Source organism: Impatiens glandulifera, chromosome 2 (genome assembly GCF_907164915.1).
Source record: "Impatiens glandulifera chromosome 2, dImpGla2.1, whole genome shotgun sequence".
Classification (NCBI taxonomy): domain Eukaryota; kingdom Viridiplantae; phylum Streptophyta; class Magnoliopsida; order Ericales; family Balsaminaceae; genus Impatiens; species Impatiens glandulifera.
This window is the reverse complement of record NC_061863.1, coordinates 65,463,364-65,476,686: the sequence shown is the minus strand read 5'-3', so window position 1 is coordinate 65,476,686 and position 13,323 is coordinate 65,463,364. Positions and strand designations below refer to the sequence as shown.

Below are 13,323 nucleotides of genomic sequence, written 5' to 3'. Positions count from 1 at the left end.
AGGAAGAGGAAGAGGAAGAGGAAGAGGAAGAGGAAGAGGAAGAGGAAGAGGAAGAGGAAGAGGAGGAGGAGGAGGAAGAGGAGGAGGAGGAGAAGGAGAAGGAGAAGGAGAAGGAGAAGGAGAAGGAGAAGAAGAAAAATTAAATGATGGGTTGAGTTAATTATATATATTATTTTGACAAGTATGCATGTAACAATGTAGTAAGAAATCAAACAACTTGATCATAACAATGAATGCAATAAAATAGATTATAACATTCCAAACTTCTTATTCTCCTAGTAGATAATGATCAAAGTCAGATGATGAAGTAAACAGAAGTTCAATTTGTTTGAACAGACATTAGGAAATGATATGTTTATAAAAAAGAACTAATGATAAATGGGAAATTGAAATATTAGGTAATTGAAATTATTGCATATAATATGGAAATGTGATGTGTATATGAATTGTTTTTGAGTAGATTTAATAGATCAAGCACACACAGTAGGTTTTTAATTTTTTACTAAAAATGTTTTAATAGGTAATGACATTTTACTTTTTATTTTAAAGTTGGGTTGTCAATTTGTTTAATAAAAGCAATTCATTGGTAATCAGGGGAGATTAATTTAATTTAAAGTATGAGGTTAAGGCCTGTTTGGCTGTAGAACGAATTTTATTTTTCATGTTGTATATTGTTTTTAATTAATTCACAAATAAATTATGTTTTATATTGGGTTTGTTGTTTCATCATGAATAAATTAATTGAGTTTTTTTGTGTGGAGTAATTTAATTGTTACACTTTTGAAAAGAAAAATATAACTTAAAAAAATACATTTGTTTTGCTACATCATGAATCAAAAGATAAAATTATTTTATTATTTCATAAACTTTTGCTTAAATTGTAATTTTATTGTGATAATGTCAATAAAAATATTAAATAAATTTGTTTTCTTTATATGTTGGGCACTTAATTAACTCTACTATGTAATTTTCATTCTATTTTGTTTTCTTTCACTCTTAAGTTAAGATTTTGATTATTCTAATTTTTTTGGAACGGTAATAGTTTTTATTTGAAAATGTATAATATTGTTTAATAAGCTTATTTTCACATATTTATAATTTTTTTGTGGTGGGGGAAGAAAAATAATTTATCTATTTATATTAATTTATCTTTCTTTATTGTTTATTAATTTCTAATAAATTTAGTAGTTCAATCATTTCCAATAAATATATGACATCATCAAACTTAAAATAAAAGATAATGAGAGAGACATGGTAATAAAACTAGTCTAAAACTAACATATTTTAAATGACTATAGGATTATTATTTTTCTTTCATTTCCTTGTTCAATAATGAACAATCTATTTCATATTTTAGATATTTTCGTGAATGTAAAAACTAGTATATAAAGATGATCATGTATTTTTAAATATTAAATAATTCAGTTTTATAGTTTTACGTTAAAATTTTTCTAAAAATTTAAGTAACATATAAAGATAAGGTTTGAATACAGTGATACATGTTTTGAATCTCACGCGGTATCTTTTGAATTTTGAGGTGTCATACAAGATAAGGTCGGAAAATGAAGTTTTTATGATAATAAAAGATTTTTGTTCATATTCTAAAAAATAAACAATCTAAGCTTGATGTGAAGGCAAGACATAATTTATTCATCGATTATGGGTTGAATGAGTTTGGTTAGAGGTGTCAAAAATGAACTCGACCCGCCAACCCGACACGAGTCGACCCGAAGAATATTGGGTTAGGGTGGGGGGTTTTCGGGTTTGAATCATTTCGAGTCAGACCCAAAATATAACCTGAAAAAGAAAATTGGGTTGGGTTGGGTTCGGGTAAACCCGAGTTGACCTGAATTAAAAAATCAGGTCACTCATCAACCCGAACACACCTACCCAACCCGAACCACCTAATATATTAATAAAAAAATAACTTGCCTACCTTACAAAAAAATCCTAACTCTAACGGGCCTAACCCATATCCTTAATTTCTATTACTTTTCTTCTTTCCGTCTTTCTCACTATTCATTTTCTTCCATCTTTCTCACTTCTCTTCAATATACATTTCTTCTCTAATTTAATCTTTTTTAATCTCATGAACTCCGCTAGTATCCAGCAATAAAATGAGTTCACAAATTAATCTTGATCTTGAGGAGGATAGTGTGGAGGGTTCACTTATGACAAATTTAGATGCAAATAAAGAAACGTGCATTGATTTCCAAGATCAAGCCTCCAAAACTGGTATTGGTAAACGAAAGAGACCATTAAAATCAAAATGGTGGCAGTATTTTGATATTCTTCCTAAAATAGAGGGAGAAGATTTGCGATGTAAATGTAAAGCATGTGAAATTACATACAAAGCTGATAGTAGCATGGGAACAGGTAATCTTCGCCGTCATATCCTTAATCAATGTTCTAGACAGAAAACTCGTGATATTGCTTAAGCTTTGTTAGAACAAGGGGATAAAAGTCTTAATATATTTTACTCTGCGATCTACGATTCATACCTTACTCTGTGAGACTGTGAATTGAACTTGACTTCGCAGGTTGGACATCCTTGAAATAGCTGAGGAAGCCATTTTCTAAAAGAGATTAAGAGACTGTAATGGTTTGGAGAGAAGCCGAATGAGCAGCTCTATAGCGTTGAATAATAAAAGAAACAATTCGACTAATAATTTCTTTATTTCTTATGTTAAACATTTCCCACATTTAAAGTTTAAAGGAATTTGATTATATTTTTATATTTTTATTTCTCAATCAAAATTTGTAAATTGACTGCTCGCCCCTTAAATTGATGTCCACAGTCTTGGTAAAACCTGATTTGATTATTAAGATATTGAATGTTTTCCTTATTTTTCTTATGATGATGTAGTCCTCATTTATTATTTTAAAAAGTTAAAAAAAAAAAAAATCACTGACCTACATATACTATAAATTGATTTTTTATTTAATTATGCTAGTATGGATATATCATGTATATCTTGGTCTAATTAACTAATTTTCTCTATTTATTCTATTCCTATTACAAATAAACATATTTGTGATCCCTTATTTTAATTTGTAGATATAGATAATCTGAAGTAAATATTATAAAATATACATATAATTCCTCTTTTCTATATATAACTTTGTATTGCAATCTTATATATATATATATATTTATTTATATATATCATACCAAATCATCAATATAAGCAAACATTCTTACCCACTCTGATTTGAAGTTTTGCAGGAAGAACCAATGGAGGCAGTTAATAAAGCTTTGGTCATCATTTTTTTCTGTCTCTTCATTTTAAAGAATTATACTTATGCTGATTTGATTGACGATACTTGTAAGAAAACTTCTTTACCTGATCTTTGCATAACTACTCTAAGATCAAACGGTGCTAGTGGTAAAACTGATGTGAATGAGTTTACGGTAATCATATTAAAAGTTGCTTTGAGCTATTCTTCTATCACTAAGGATCAAATAAATGATCTTCTTAACAAAGCAAAAGGAAGACTTCTTAAACAATGTTTGGAGATTTGTGCACAAGAGTATGCAGTGATACTTGTGAGAATACCTGAAGCAATTCAAGATATAGATAACAAAGACAATTTTTTTGCTGGAAGTAACATTGATTCAATTTATACTGCTGTCGGAAGTTGTGAAGATTCATGCAGTGGCCAACCTATTAGCACATCATTTATTGCAAGGAATACTATGTTATCAAATTTAGCACTCGTCGCTTTATACATAAATCACGGTTAAACTTGATGTATGTTAAACATTATTAATAACATTTTCTAGCTATTGAACTTCTTTATTACATTTGTGTATCAACTAAGAAGAAGTCAAATATTAAAAATTAAGATTTTGTTTTGAAGTTTTGTTTTGACTTTATCTTGAAATCTGTTATCTGAAATTCTATCATTGTTATTTATAATCTTGAAGATCTGTTACTTGATTAATCACACAAACTTGTTATTCGATTTGTCATTTTTACTGACACTAATTATGCGTCGGTAGATTTTGATGACACTATTATAATTATACGCCGCTAAACCTTATTTATGTGTCGGTAAAAGTCTTTTTTTGGGTATAGTCAGTGATTTACTATCGTGAAAAGAATTTATAAATTATCTTTCATACGATTAGCAATGAAAACACACTATAAACATAAATACATATTGTTTGGCGACTCAAATTCAAAAACACAATATTTCTAGTTAAGAAGAATTTGATCATCTTTTTATTTATTGAGTAGATATTTTGTAAGTAAATATTTTAAAATATTATACATTGATTGACTGCAAGGACTTTTATAAGGAATTACAGGAAGAAGTTAGGAGCGGGAGGATGAAATGATGTTAAGAGAGTCTGGTGTTTTTAGTGGCAACCTAGGAGGAGGATCTCAACTTGGTATTATCACATATTGTCTTTTGAGATACCACAAAAATGCCACTCTATTTTTCAGATGAGGTTTGATTCTTATTCTTCAAATGTCACTTTATTTTCTATGTTAAACTAGATGATACTTGGTAATGTCAATATTCCCCTTCATTTTTTACACATGACCAATGTTCAATGGGATGAATGTTTCACAATATATACGATTGAAGACAAAATGACATATGAAATAGCCTTACAAATATTTATACTAATTGTAACAACAACAGTTCATATTAAATCTAGAAAACGTGGAACTGTAGCAGGAATCCATTTTTCTCCGCTGATAAAATTTCTAACGGTATAATAATTAGCCTGAGCAGTAGTATTCAACAATACTCGTCCTGGCCATGTGACTCTCCTAGAGGTATCTGCACCAGTGCCTCTATTATCATACTCTGCATAAAACAGTTTATCCAGAGGACTAGTGTCATCCCACTTCATCCACCCTTGTGGATCAATAAGTGGATGAATCTCTGACTGCATAATAACAACCCTTGAGTAGAATCTCCATGGTCTTCCAAAGTAAGTCTTTACAGACCCTTGTAAGTCAACAGCACCTAGAATGGTGCAGTTATGAAAGATTGTCCCTACTTCTTCTTTGGAATTATCTCTTCCTTGAGCTGTAATTGTGTTTAGCTGTCCAGGAAGTGGTTCAAGAGCGAAAATCCTACAGTTTTGAAAAACTACTGCTGCGTTTCCAAAAATGAAGTCCACAGTCCCAAATATTTCACAGTCTCTGTAAAATTGCATTCCAGCTTTTGCATACAAGGTATCTTGGTATCCCAAGAACCTACACCGATAGAAAGTAGACTGTGCTTCACTTTTTAGTGCCACGGCCTGCTGGTTGGCTGCTCCAGCTGTGTTTTCAATTGTGATGTCGACTGCAAGAAAATTTTGCCCATATATGTCTACAAAAACAAAATTTGGAAGTCTTATATCAATCTATAATCATCTTTTAATTTAGTTAGAAAAATATTTCAGAATTAAATGCACCTGCAGTAGCTGTCTTGTCCGTATGGAATCCACTTCCATTACTTCTATCCCCAGACACTATGGTTTTGTACATGCCATACCCTATGAGGGTTAGCATGGTCTTTATTTCGGGAACCACGATGTTTTCTCTATAAATCCCGGGTTTTACCTTTATGTATGTTCGGGAAGTACTGTAGTTGGGAGAGGCTGCAATAGCAGCTCCAATTGTGTTGTATTGGCCTGTACCATCTTTGGCAACGTAAATAATTTGTGGAAGGTAAGTTCCACAAACAGAGAGTGACAAAATGATGGCAAAAATGATGTCTAATTGTGTAGTCTTCATTCTAGATGTCACCTGTATATATAACAACACATTGTGAGTTTATTTAGTTATTGATATGATCATTATTACATAGCTCTAACTATATGTGAACTATCATGTTATGTGCATTCAAACTTACTTCAATTATGTGCCAATGTCCAATGATAATTTGATCAATTAGTTTTTCAAGTGTTTGGATAGGACGACAAATATATATTTAAATGACTCCCAAATAATCATTACAATTAAAAAACAAATAGTATAAAATAATACAAATATAAAACCTTAATGAACTGAGAATCATGACCATTTAAGACAAAGATGTGGAAATCAAAGAAAAAAACAGATACCTAAAAAAAATAAAAAAAAATAAATAATAATAAATAAATAAAAAAAGACCTCAACAAAAACAGAGTCCTCTTATTAACATGTAACAGACAGTTAAAACAAAGAAAGTCAACATGAATAAATGAATATGAGTGTATTAGAAATCACAAAATGTACTAAAAAGTTTTTTTTTCTGGAAATATTTACTATATGTAAAGAAAACATCTTAATCCAACATGACATTTCAATATTTTATTCAAATATATGAAAAAATTTCAAGGAAAATGTCAATTAGTTATTGTCTAATGTGAAGTTTATATCCATTAATTCTACAAAGTTTAAGAGACGTTACCTAATGCACAGATTAGATACTTTTTATTTATTTATTAATTCTTCAATACAAAATATGGGACAAATATATATATATATATATATATATATATATATATATATATATATATATATATATATATATGCTCAATTTACAATGATGTTAAAAAAAATTACAATCAACTAAATCTAAATATATAAATTATTGAAAAAAATATCATAATTTTAAAAACTAGTCTCATATATCTACCTATAAAATGATGTCAAATTTATTTTTTACCGTTTAACTGAAGTTTGTTGGTTGAGGAGGAGAATACTAACAAGATTTGAAGAATTTTTTTATAAAATTTTTAATATCTTAAAAATAATTACAAGTTATTATCTCTTATTTTTCTTATCTAATAAGAGAAGCATACATTTTATTTATACTGGAAAAAAAAAATCTTATTTCTAATTTAATACAATTTAGTGCAAATATTCAATTTTCCTCATTATAAATATTTTATTTTCTTCATTATTGCAAATCTACCATTTTTCTCATTAATACAAATCTTCTATTATAAATATTTTATTTCTCATGATTACAATAAAGCTTAATAAATAAACAAAAAATTGAAGCAAAGTTTTTCTTCTTCTAATTTTTATTTTTATTTTTATGAATTTCTTCTTTTTCCTTCATCTATCTCACTCAGTCTAACTTGTATAAATTCTAACTTCCCTCCAATGACATCTTCTAGCTTTGTCTCATTATCTCACCTCTAACTTCTTATTATTCTCTCAACCAAAAGATACTTCTCATTTATATCAATATATTCTCTAATTCTCTTTAGGATTTGTAAGAAGATGATGATGAAAAATTAAATTAATAATATATATTATTTTGACAAGTATGCATGTAACAAATTAATCTTAACAATGTAGTAATAAATCAAACAACTTGATCATAACAATGCATGCAATAAAATAGATTATAACATACCAAACTTCTTCTTCTCTTGGTGGATAATGATCAAAGGCAAATGATGAAGTAAATCAGAAGTTCAATTTGTTTGAACAGACATTAGGAAATGATATGTTTATGAAAAAGAACTAATGTTAAATGGGAAATTGAAATATTAGGTAATTGAAATTATTGCATATAATATGGAAATGTGATGTGCATATGAATTGTTCTTGAGTAGATTTAAAAGATCAAGTATACACGGTAGGTTTTTAATTTTTTGCTAAAGATGTTTTAATAGGTAATGACATTTTACTTTTTTATTTTAAAATTGGTTTGTCAATTTGTTCAATAAAAGCAATTCATTGGTAACCAGGGGAGATTAATTTAATTTAAAGTATGAGGTTGCCTGTTTAGCTGTGGAATGAATTTTATTTTTCATTATGTATATTGTTTTATTTAACTCACAAATAAATTATGTTTTATATTGGGTTTGTTGTTTCATCATGAATAAATTAATTGAGTTTTTTTGTGTCAAGTAATTAAATTGTTACACTTTTCAAGAGAAAAATATAACTTAAAAAAATACATTTGTTTTGTTACATCATGAATCAAAAAAATAAAATTATTTTATTATTTCATAAACTTTTGCTTAAATTGTAATTTTATGGTGATAATGTCAATAAAAATATTAAATAAATTTGTTTTATTTATATGTTGGACACTTAATTAACTCTACTATATAATTTCCATTCTATTTTGTTTTCTTTCACTCTTAAGTTAAGATTTTGATTATTCTATTTTTTTTTTTTTTAACCGTAATAGCTTTTATTTGAAAATGTATATTGTTTAATAAGCTTATTTTCACATATTTATCATTTTTTTTTTGTGGTGGGTGAAGAAAAATAATTTATCTATTTATATTAATTTATCTTTCTTTATTGTTTATTGAATTCTAATAAATTTAGTAGTTCAATTAGTTCCAAAGAATATATAGCATCATCGAACTTAAAATAAAAGATAATGAGAGAGACATGGTAATAAAACTAGTCTAACACTAGCATATTTTAAATGACTATAGAATTATTATTTTTCTTTCATTTCCTTGTTCAATAATGAACCATCTATTTCATATTTTAGATATTTTCGTGAATGTAAAAACTAGTATATAAATATAGTTCTACTTTAAAATTCTTCTTAAAAATTTAAGTAACATGTTTTGAATCTCACACAGTATCTTTTGAATTTGAGGTGTCATACAAGATATGATCGGGAAATGAAGTTTTTATGATGATAAAAGGTTTTTGTTCATATTCTAAAAGATAAACGATTTAAGCTTGATGTGAAGGCAAGACATAGTTTATTCATCGATTATGGGTTGAATGAGTTTGGTTACAGATTCTATGATCCAATTTGGAAAAATCTCATTAGAAGTCGAAATGTTGTGTTTATCGAAACCAAAATATAACAGATATTGATAAAATAAAAACAACTGAGAAGAATAACGATGATTCTATTGAGTTAAATCCAATTCCTACTCATACAGCGCATTCTAATCATGGGAGAGATGTGTCAAATGATAGCGATGATATCGCTAAGGATGAAATTACACTGACTAGTAATGTTAATCCAAATGAAAATGTTGATAAAGAGGTTTAATATGACTAAATTACATTATTGAAAACTTATTTTATGAGAACATTATATTACCTATTATAAATGATATTTATATTATAGTAGATAATTTAAGCAGTTTAGGGTATGTGATTTTTTACTCGCGTCTCTTTATTTATGTTGTTTGCTGGGTTGAATGAATATCGATATAAGTTATAAACATAGCATTAAATAAGGTTTTATTTATCAACAGAATGCTCCAAAATTAAAGTACATAAGCCCGTTCTAATAGCTAAAGCATCAAAGATGATACAACCTATTCAAAGTTATTACCAATGAATTCTCCTCTTTCATTCCAAGGGCGACTTTCAAATGATTTTCCGATCATGCTGCGCTTGTTGTTTACAGAGCCATCGTCACACCGATAATCTGGGAAGTAGTCCAGAAACGTCCTGTTTCCAAGTTCATCAAGTCCATTGAAAGGGAAATTCCTTATCAAGTCCTGCATATGATCATCAAAAACATTTCAACTCGGTCTCTTAGGTAAAGATATTTTCATTTATAATGGGTTACCTTTGCCCGATCTTCACCAACTAGCTTCCTCATAAGCGCATGCCCTGGATCCTATATTCCCCATAAAACAACATAAAATCTGAGGAGTTTCAAGTATCAGACACAAGAAACAACTTAAATTACCAACCTTCTCGGATCTCCAGGTGAGATACCGATGTTGTGCCTCGCGGTTGATAATAATTTGAGAAGGATCATTGTTATCTGCTACCTCATCCATCAGGTCAAGCCAAGTCTGTAATAAGTAAGAACAAGTGATCGATCAGCAATCTAGAAGCCAATAACTTAGTGTAGATTGAAACAATGGTTAGTAGAAGAAGCCAAGACCATATAATAATCCACAAATGCGGAATACAAGGCATCGTATTTCTGATCGGTTGGTGAAAACTTGGACCATATCACAATCGGAGAGAATAACATCAACGATTCACTGGTAAGCTTTCCTCCCCAAGGCAAAAGCTGCAGGGAATTTGTGTTAAGTTGACAAACTTTGATTTTCACAGACTTGGTAGTAGTTCCAACAAGTGTGGAAAACAATTCATTACCTCGGAATGTTTAACGCCAAGATGCATTATGTTTTTATAGTACTTGTCCTTGTAATCCGTCTGATTGACCACATCCTGCAAAGGGTTGAGGTCTCTGTTCCAAACCATTCATCAACTTTCAGAAAATATAATACAATTTGAATTCAGATAATAAGAAGAAGAAGAAACTAACTCACAACACAATGATGCTAATGTTAGGAGAAGAGAAGAAATTGGCGCACAATATTGGTAGATCAAACTCAAGTGTTGGAAACACACCAAAATCCAAAACCTGAAGATAACATCAAAGATCATTATCTGTTTTGGCTATGTTTGGATCAATATAATTGAAATTGCAATTCAGAAGTGAGAATGATGAAATGGAAACTTGAAAAAGCATTCAAAAGGGTATAATTTAAGTGGAAAAAATACCTGCATCATTTCATTGTTTTGGACACTTAAGCTGCGTAACAGCCTGATCTTGAGAGCTTGAAATGACAACATTTGAATCTCGGTTTTCTCATCCATGGCAATCAATGAATTGTATTTATGCTGATAATACATATAAAGAACATATATACAAATTAATTACCCAGGAACTAGAGACAGAGAGAGGGAGGTATATGTATATATACCTGCAAGGCTGCAAGGGAGAAGGAGCCAACTGGGTTCTGCGTTTGGTCTCATCCACAGCAAAGTTAATAAATTTCTGGTAAGAAAGATGCATTAAGGGTTTGAAGTTCCTTGTAGTTCTTTGCCTGTAATTTGTGGTGAGAAATATGTTTACTTCAATTTGACATCACCACCACATGATTATGACTTTGTCAATCTTATGATGCAAAGTTACAACTTTTTACACTATTTTGAAGTTTATTTTAACTAAGCAACAGGAAGACTTCTTAAATGTTTGGAAATTTGTGCACAAGAGTGTGCAGTGATACTTGTGAGAATACCTGAAGCAATTCAATATATAGGTAATAATTTTAATATTCTTATGTTAAACATTTCCCACATTTAAAGTTTAAAAGAATTTGATTATTTTTTTATACTAATTATTTTTCAAATAAAAATATACAATCGACTCTCCTAAATGGAAGTTCACACCATAATGATGTTAAAAAAAGATTACAATTAACTAAATATATAAATTATCGGAAAAAATATCATAACTTAACCAAAAAATTGAAGCCAACTTTTTCTTCTTCTAAATTTTTTTTTATGAATATCTTCTTCTTCCTTCATCTATCTTCCTCAGTCTAACTTGTATTATTCTAACTTTTCTCCAGTGACATCTTCTAGCTTTGTCTCATTATCTCACTCATAAGTTCTTATTATTTTCTCAACCAGAAGATACTTCACATTTACATCAATATATTCTCTATTTCTCTTTAGGATTTGTAGGAAAAAGATGATAAAGATTATGATGATGACGAAGAAGTAGAAGTAGAAGAAAAATAAGAAGATGATGGAGAAGGAGAAGAAGAAGAATGAGAAGTAGAAGAAGGAGAATTAGGAGAAGGAGAAAAGGATGAGAGGAAGAAGAAGAAGAGGACGAAGAAGAAGAAGAGGAAGAGGAAGAGGAAGAGGAAGAGGAAGAGGAAGAGGAAGAGGAAGAGGAAGAGGAGGAAGAGGAAGAGGAAGAGGAAGAGGAAGAGGAAGAGGAGGAGGAGGAGGAAGAGGAGGAAGAAGAAGAGGAGGAGGAAGGAGGAGGAAGGAGGAAGAGGAGGAAGAAGAATGAGGAAGAAGAGGAAAAAGAGGAAGAGGAAGAATCAGAAGAAGAATGAGAGGAGGATGGAGAAGAGAAAGAAGAGGAAGAAGGAGAAGAAGAAGATGATGATGAAGAAGAAAAATTAAATGATGGTTGAGCTAATTATATATATATTATTTTGACAAGTATGCATGTAACAATGTAGTAAGAAATCAAACAACTTGATCATAACAATGCATGCAATAAAATAGATTATAACATACCAAACTTCTTCTTCTCCTGGTGGAGAAGAGAAGAAGAGGAGAAGAAGAAGGAGAAGAAGAAAGAGGAGAAGAGGAAAAAGAGGAGTAGGAGGAGAAAAAGAAGAAAAATTAAATGATGGGTTGAACTAATTATATATATTATTTTAACAAGTATGCATGTAACAATGTAGTAAAAATCAAACAACTTGATCATAACAATGCATTCAATAAAATAAATTATAACATACCAAACTTCTTCTTCTCCTGGTGGATAATGATCAGAGTCAGATGATGAAGTAAATCAGAAGTTCAATTTGTTTGAACAGACATTAGGAAATTATATGTTTATGAAAAAGAACTAATGATAAATGGGAAATTGAAATATTAGGTAATTGAAATTATTGCATATAATATGGAAATGTGATGTGCATATGAATTGTTTTTTAGTAGATTTAAAAGATCAAGCACACATGATAGGTTTTTAATTTTTTTCTAAAAATGTTTTAATAGGTAATGACATTTTACTTTTTTATTTTAAAGTTGGTTTGTCAGTTTTTTCAATAAAAGCAATTCATTGGTAATCAGGGAGATTAATTTAATTTAAAGTATGAGGAGAAGGAGAAGGAGAAGGAGAAGGAGAAGGAGAAGGAGAAGGAGAAGGAGAAGGAGAAGGAGAAGGAGAAGGAGAAGGAGAAGGAGAAGGAAGAGAAGAAGAAGAAGGAGAAGAAGAGGAGGAGGAGAAGGATAAAAAGAAGAAAAATTAAATGATGGGTTGAGCTAATTATATATATTATTTATATATATTATTTTGACAAGTATGCATGTAACAATGTAGTAAGAAATCAAACAACTTGATCATAACAATGCATGCAATAAAATAGATTATAACATACCAACTTCTTCTTCTCCTTGTGGATAATGACCAAAGTCAGATGATGAAGTAAACCAGGAGTTCAATTTGTTTGAACAGACATTAGGAAATGATATGTTTATGAAAAAGAACTAATGATAAATGGGAAATTGAAATATTAGGTAATTGAAATTATTGCATATAATATGGAAATGTGATGTGCATATGAATTGTTTTTGAGTAGATTTAAAAAATCAAGCATACACGGTAGGTTTTTAATTTTTTGCTAAAAATATTTTAATAGGTAATGACATTTTACTTTTATATTTTAAAGTTGGTTTGTCAATTTGTTCAATAAAAGCAATTCATTGGTAATCAGTGGAGATTAATTTAATTTAAAGTATGAGGTTAAAGAAGAATGGGAATGAGAAGGAGAAGGAGAAGGAGAAGGAGAAAAAGGAGGAGAAGAGGAGGAAGAAGAAGAAGAGGAGAAGGAGG

General features: G+C 29.5%; 2 protein-coding genes across 2 annotated transcripts; both read right to left on the bottom strand.

Moving 5' to 3' along the window:
• Window positions 1-4,654: 4,654 nt before the first annotated feature.
• Window positions 4,655-5,741, bottom strand: LOC124925237 (pectinesterase 2-like). The gene is made up of 2 exons (XM_047465206.1): window positions 5,420-5,741; window positions 4,655-5,334 (listed from the first exon to the last, which is right to left on the bottom strand). Exons 1-2 carry the CDS (start codon window positions 5,739-5,741, stop codon window positions 4,655-4,657), a joined length of 1,002 nt encoding a protein of 333 aa, XP_047321162.1.
• A 3,499-nt stretch (window positions 5,742-9,240) lies between these two features.
• LOC124927314 (phytochromobilin:ferredoxin oxidoreductase, chloroplastic-like) lies at window positions 9,241-10,819 on the bottom strand. The gene is made up of 8 exons (XM_047467710.1): window positions 10,661-10,819; window positions 10,458-10,577; window positions 10,223-10,317; window positions 10,047-10,140; window positions 9,829-9,960; window positions 9,632-9,736; window positions 9,505-9,555; window positions 9,241-9,433 (listed from the first exon to the last, which is right to left on the bottom strand). The coding sequence occupies exons 2-8, from the start codon at window positions 10,551-10,553 to the stop codon at window positions 9,248-9,250; spliced, it is 759 nt and encodes a 252-aa protein (XP_047323666.1). The 5' UTR covers window positions 10,554-10,577; window positions 10,661-10,819; the 3' UTR covers window positions 9,241-9,247.
• Window positions 10,820-13,323: the final 2,504 nt, after the last annotated feature.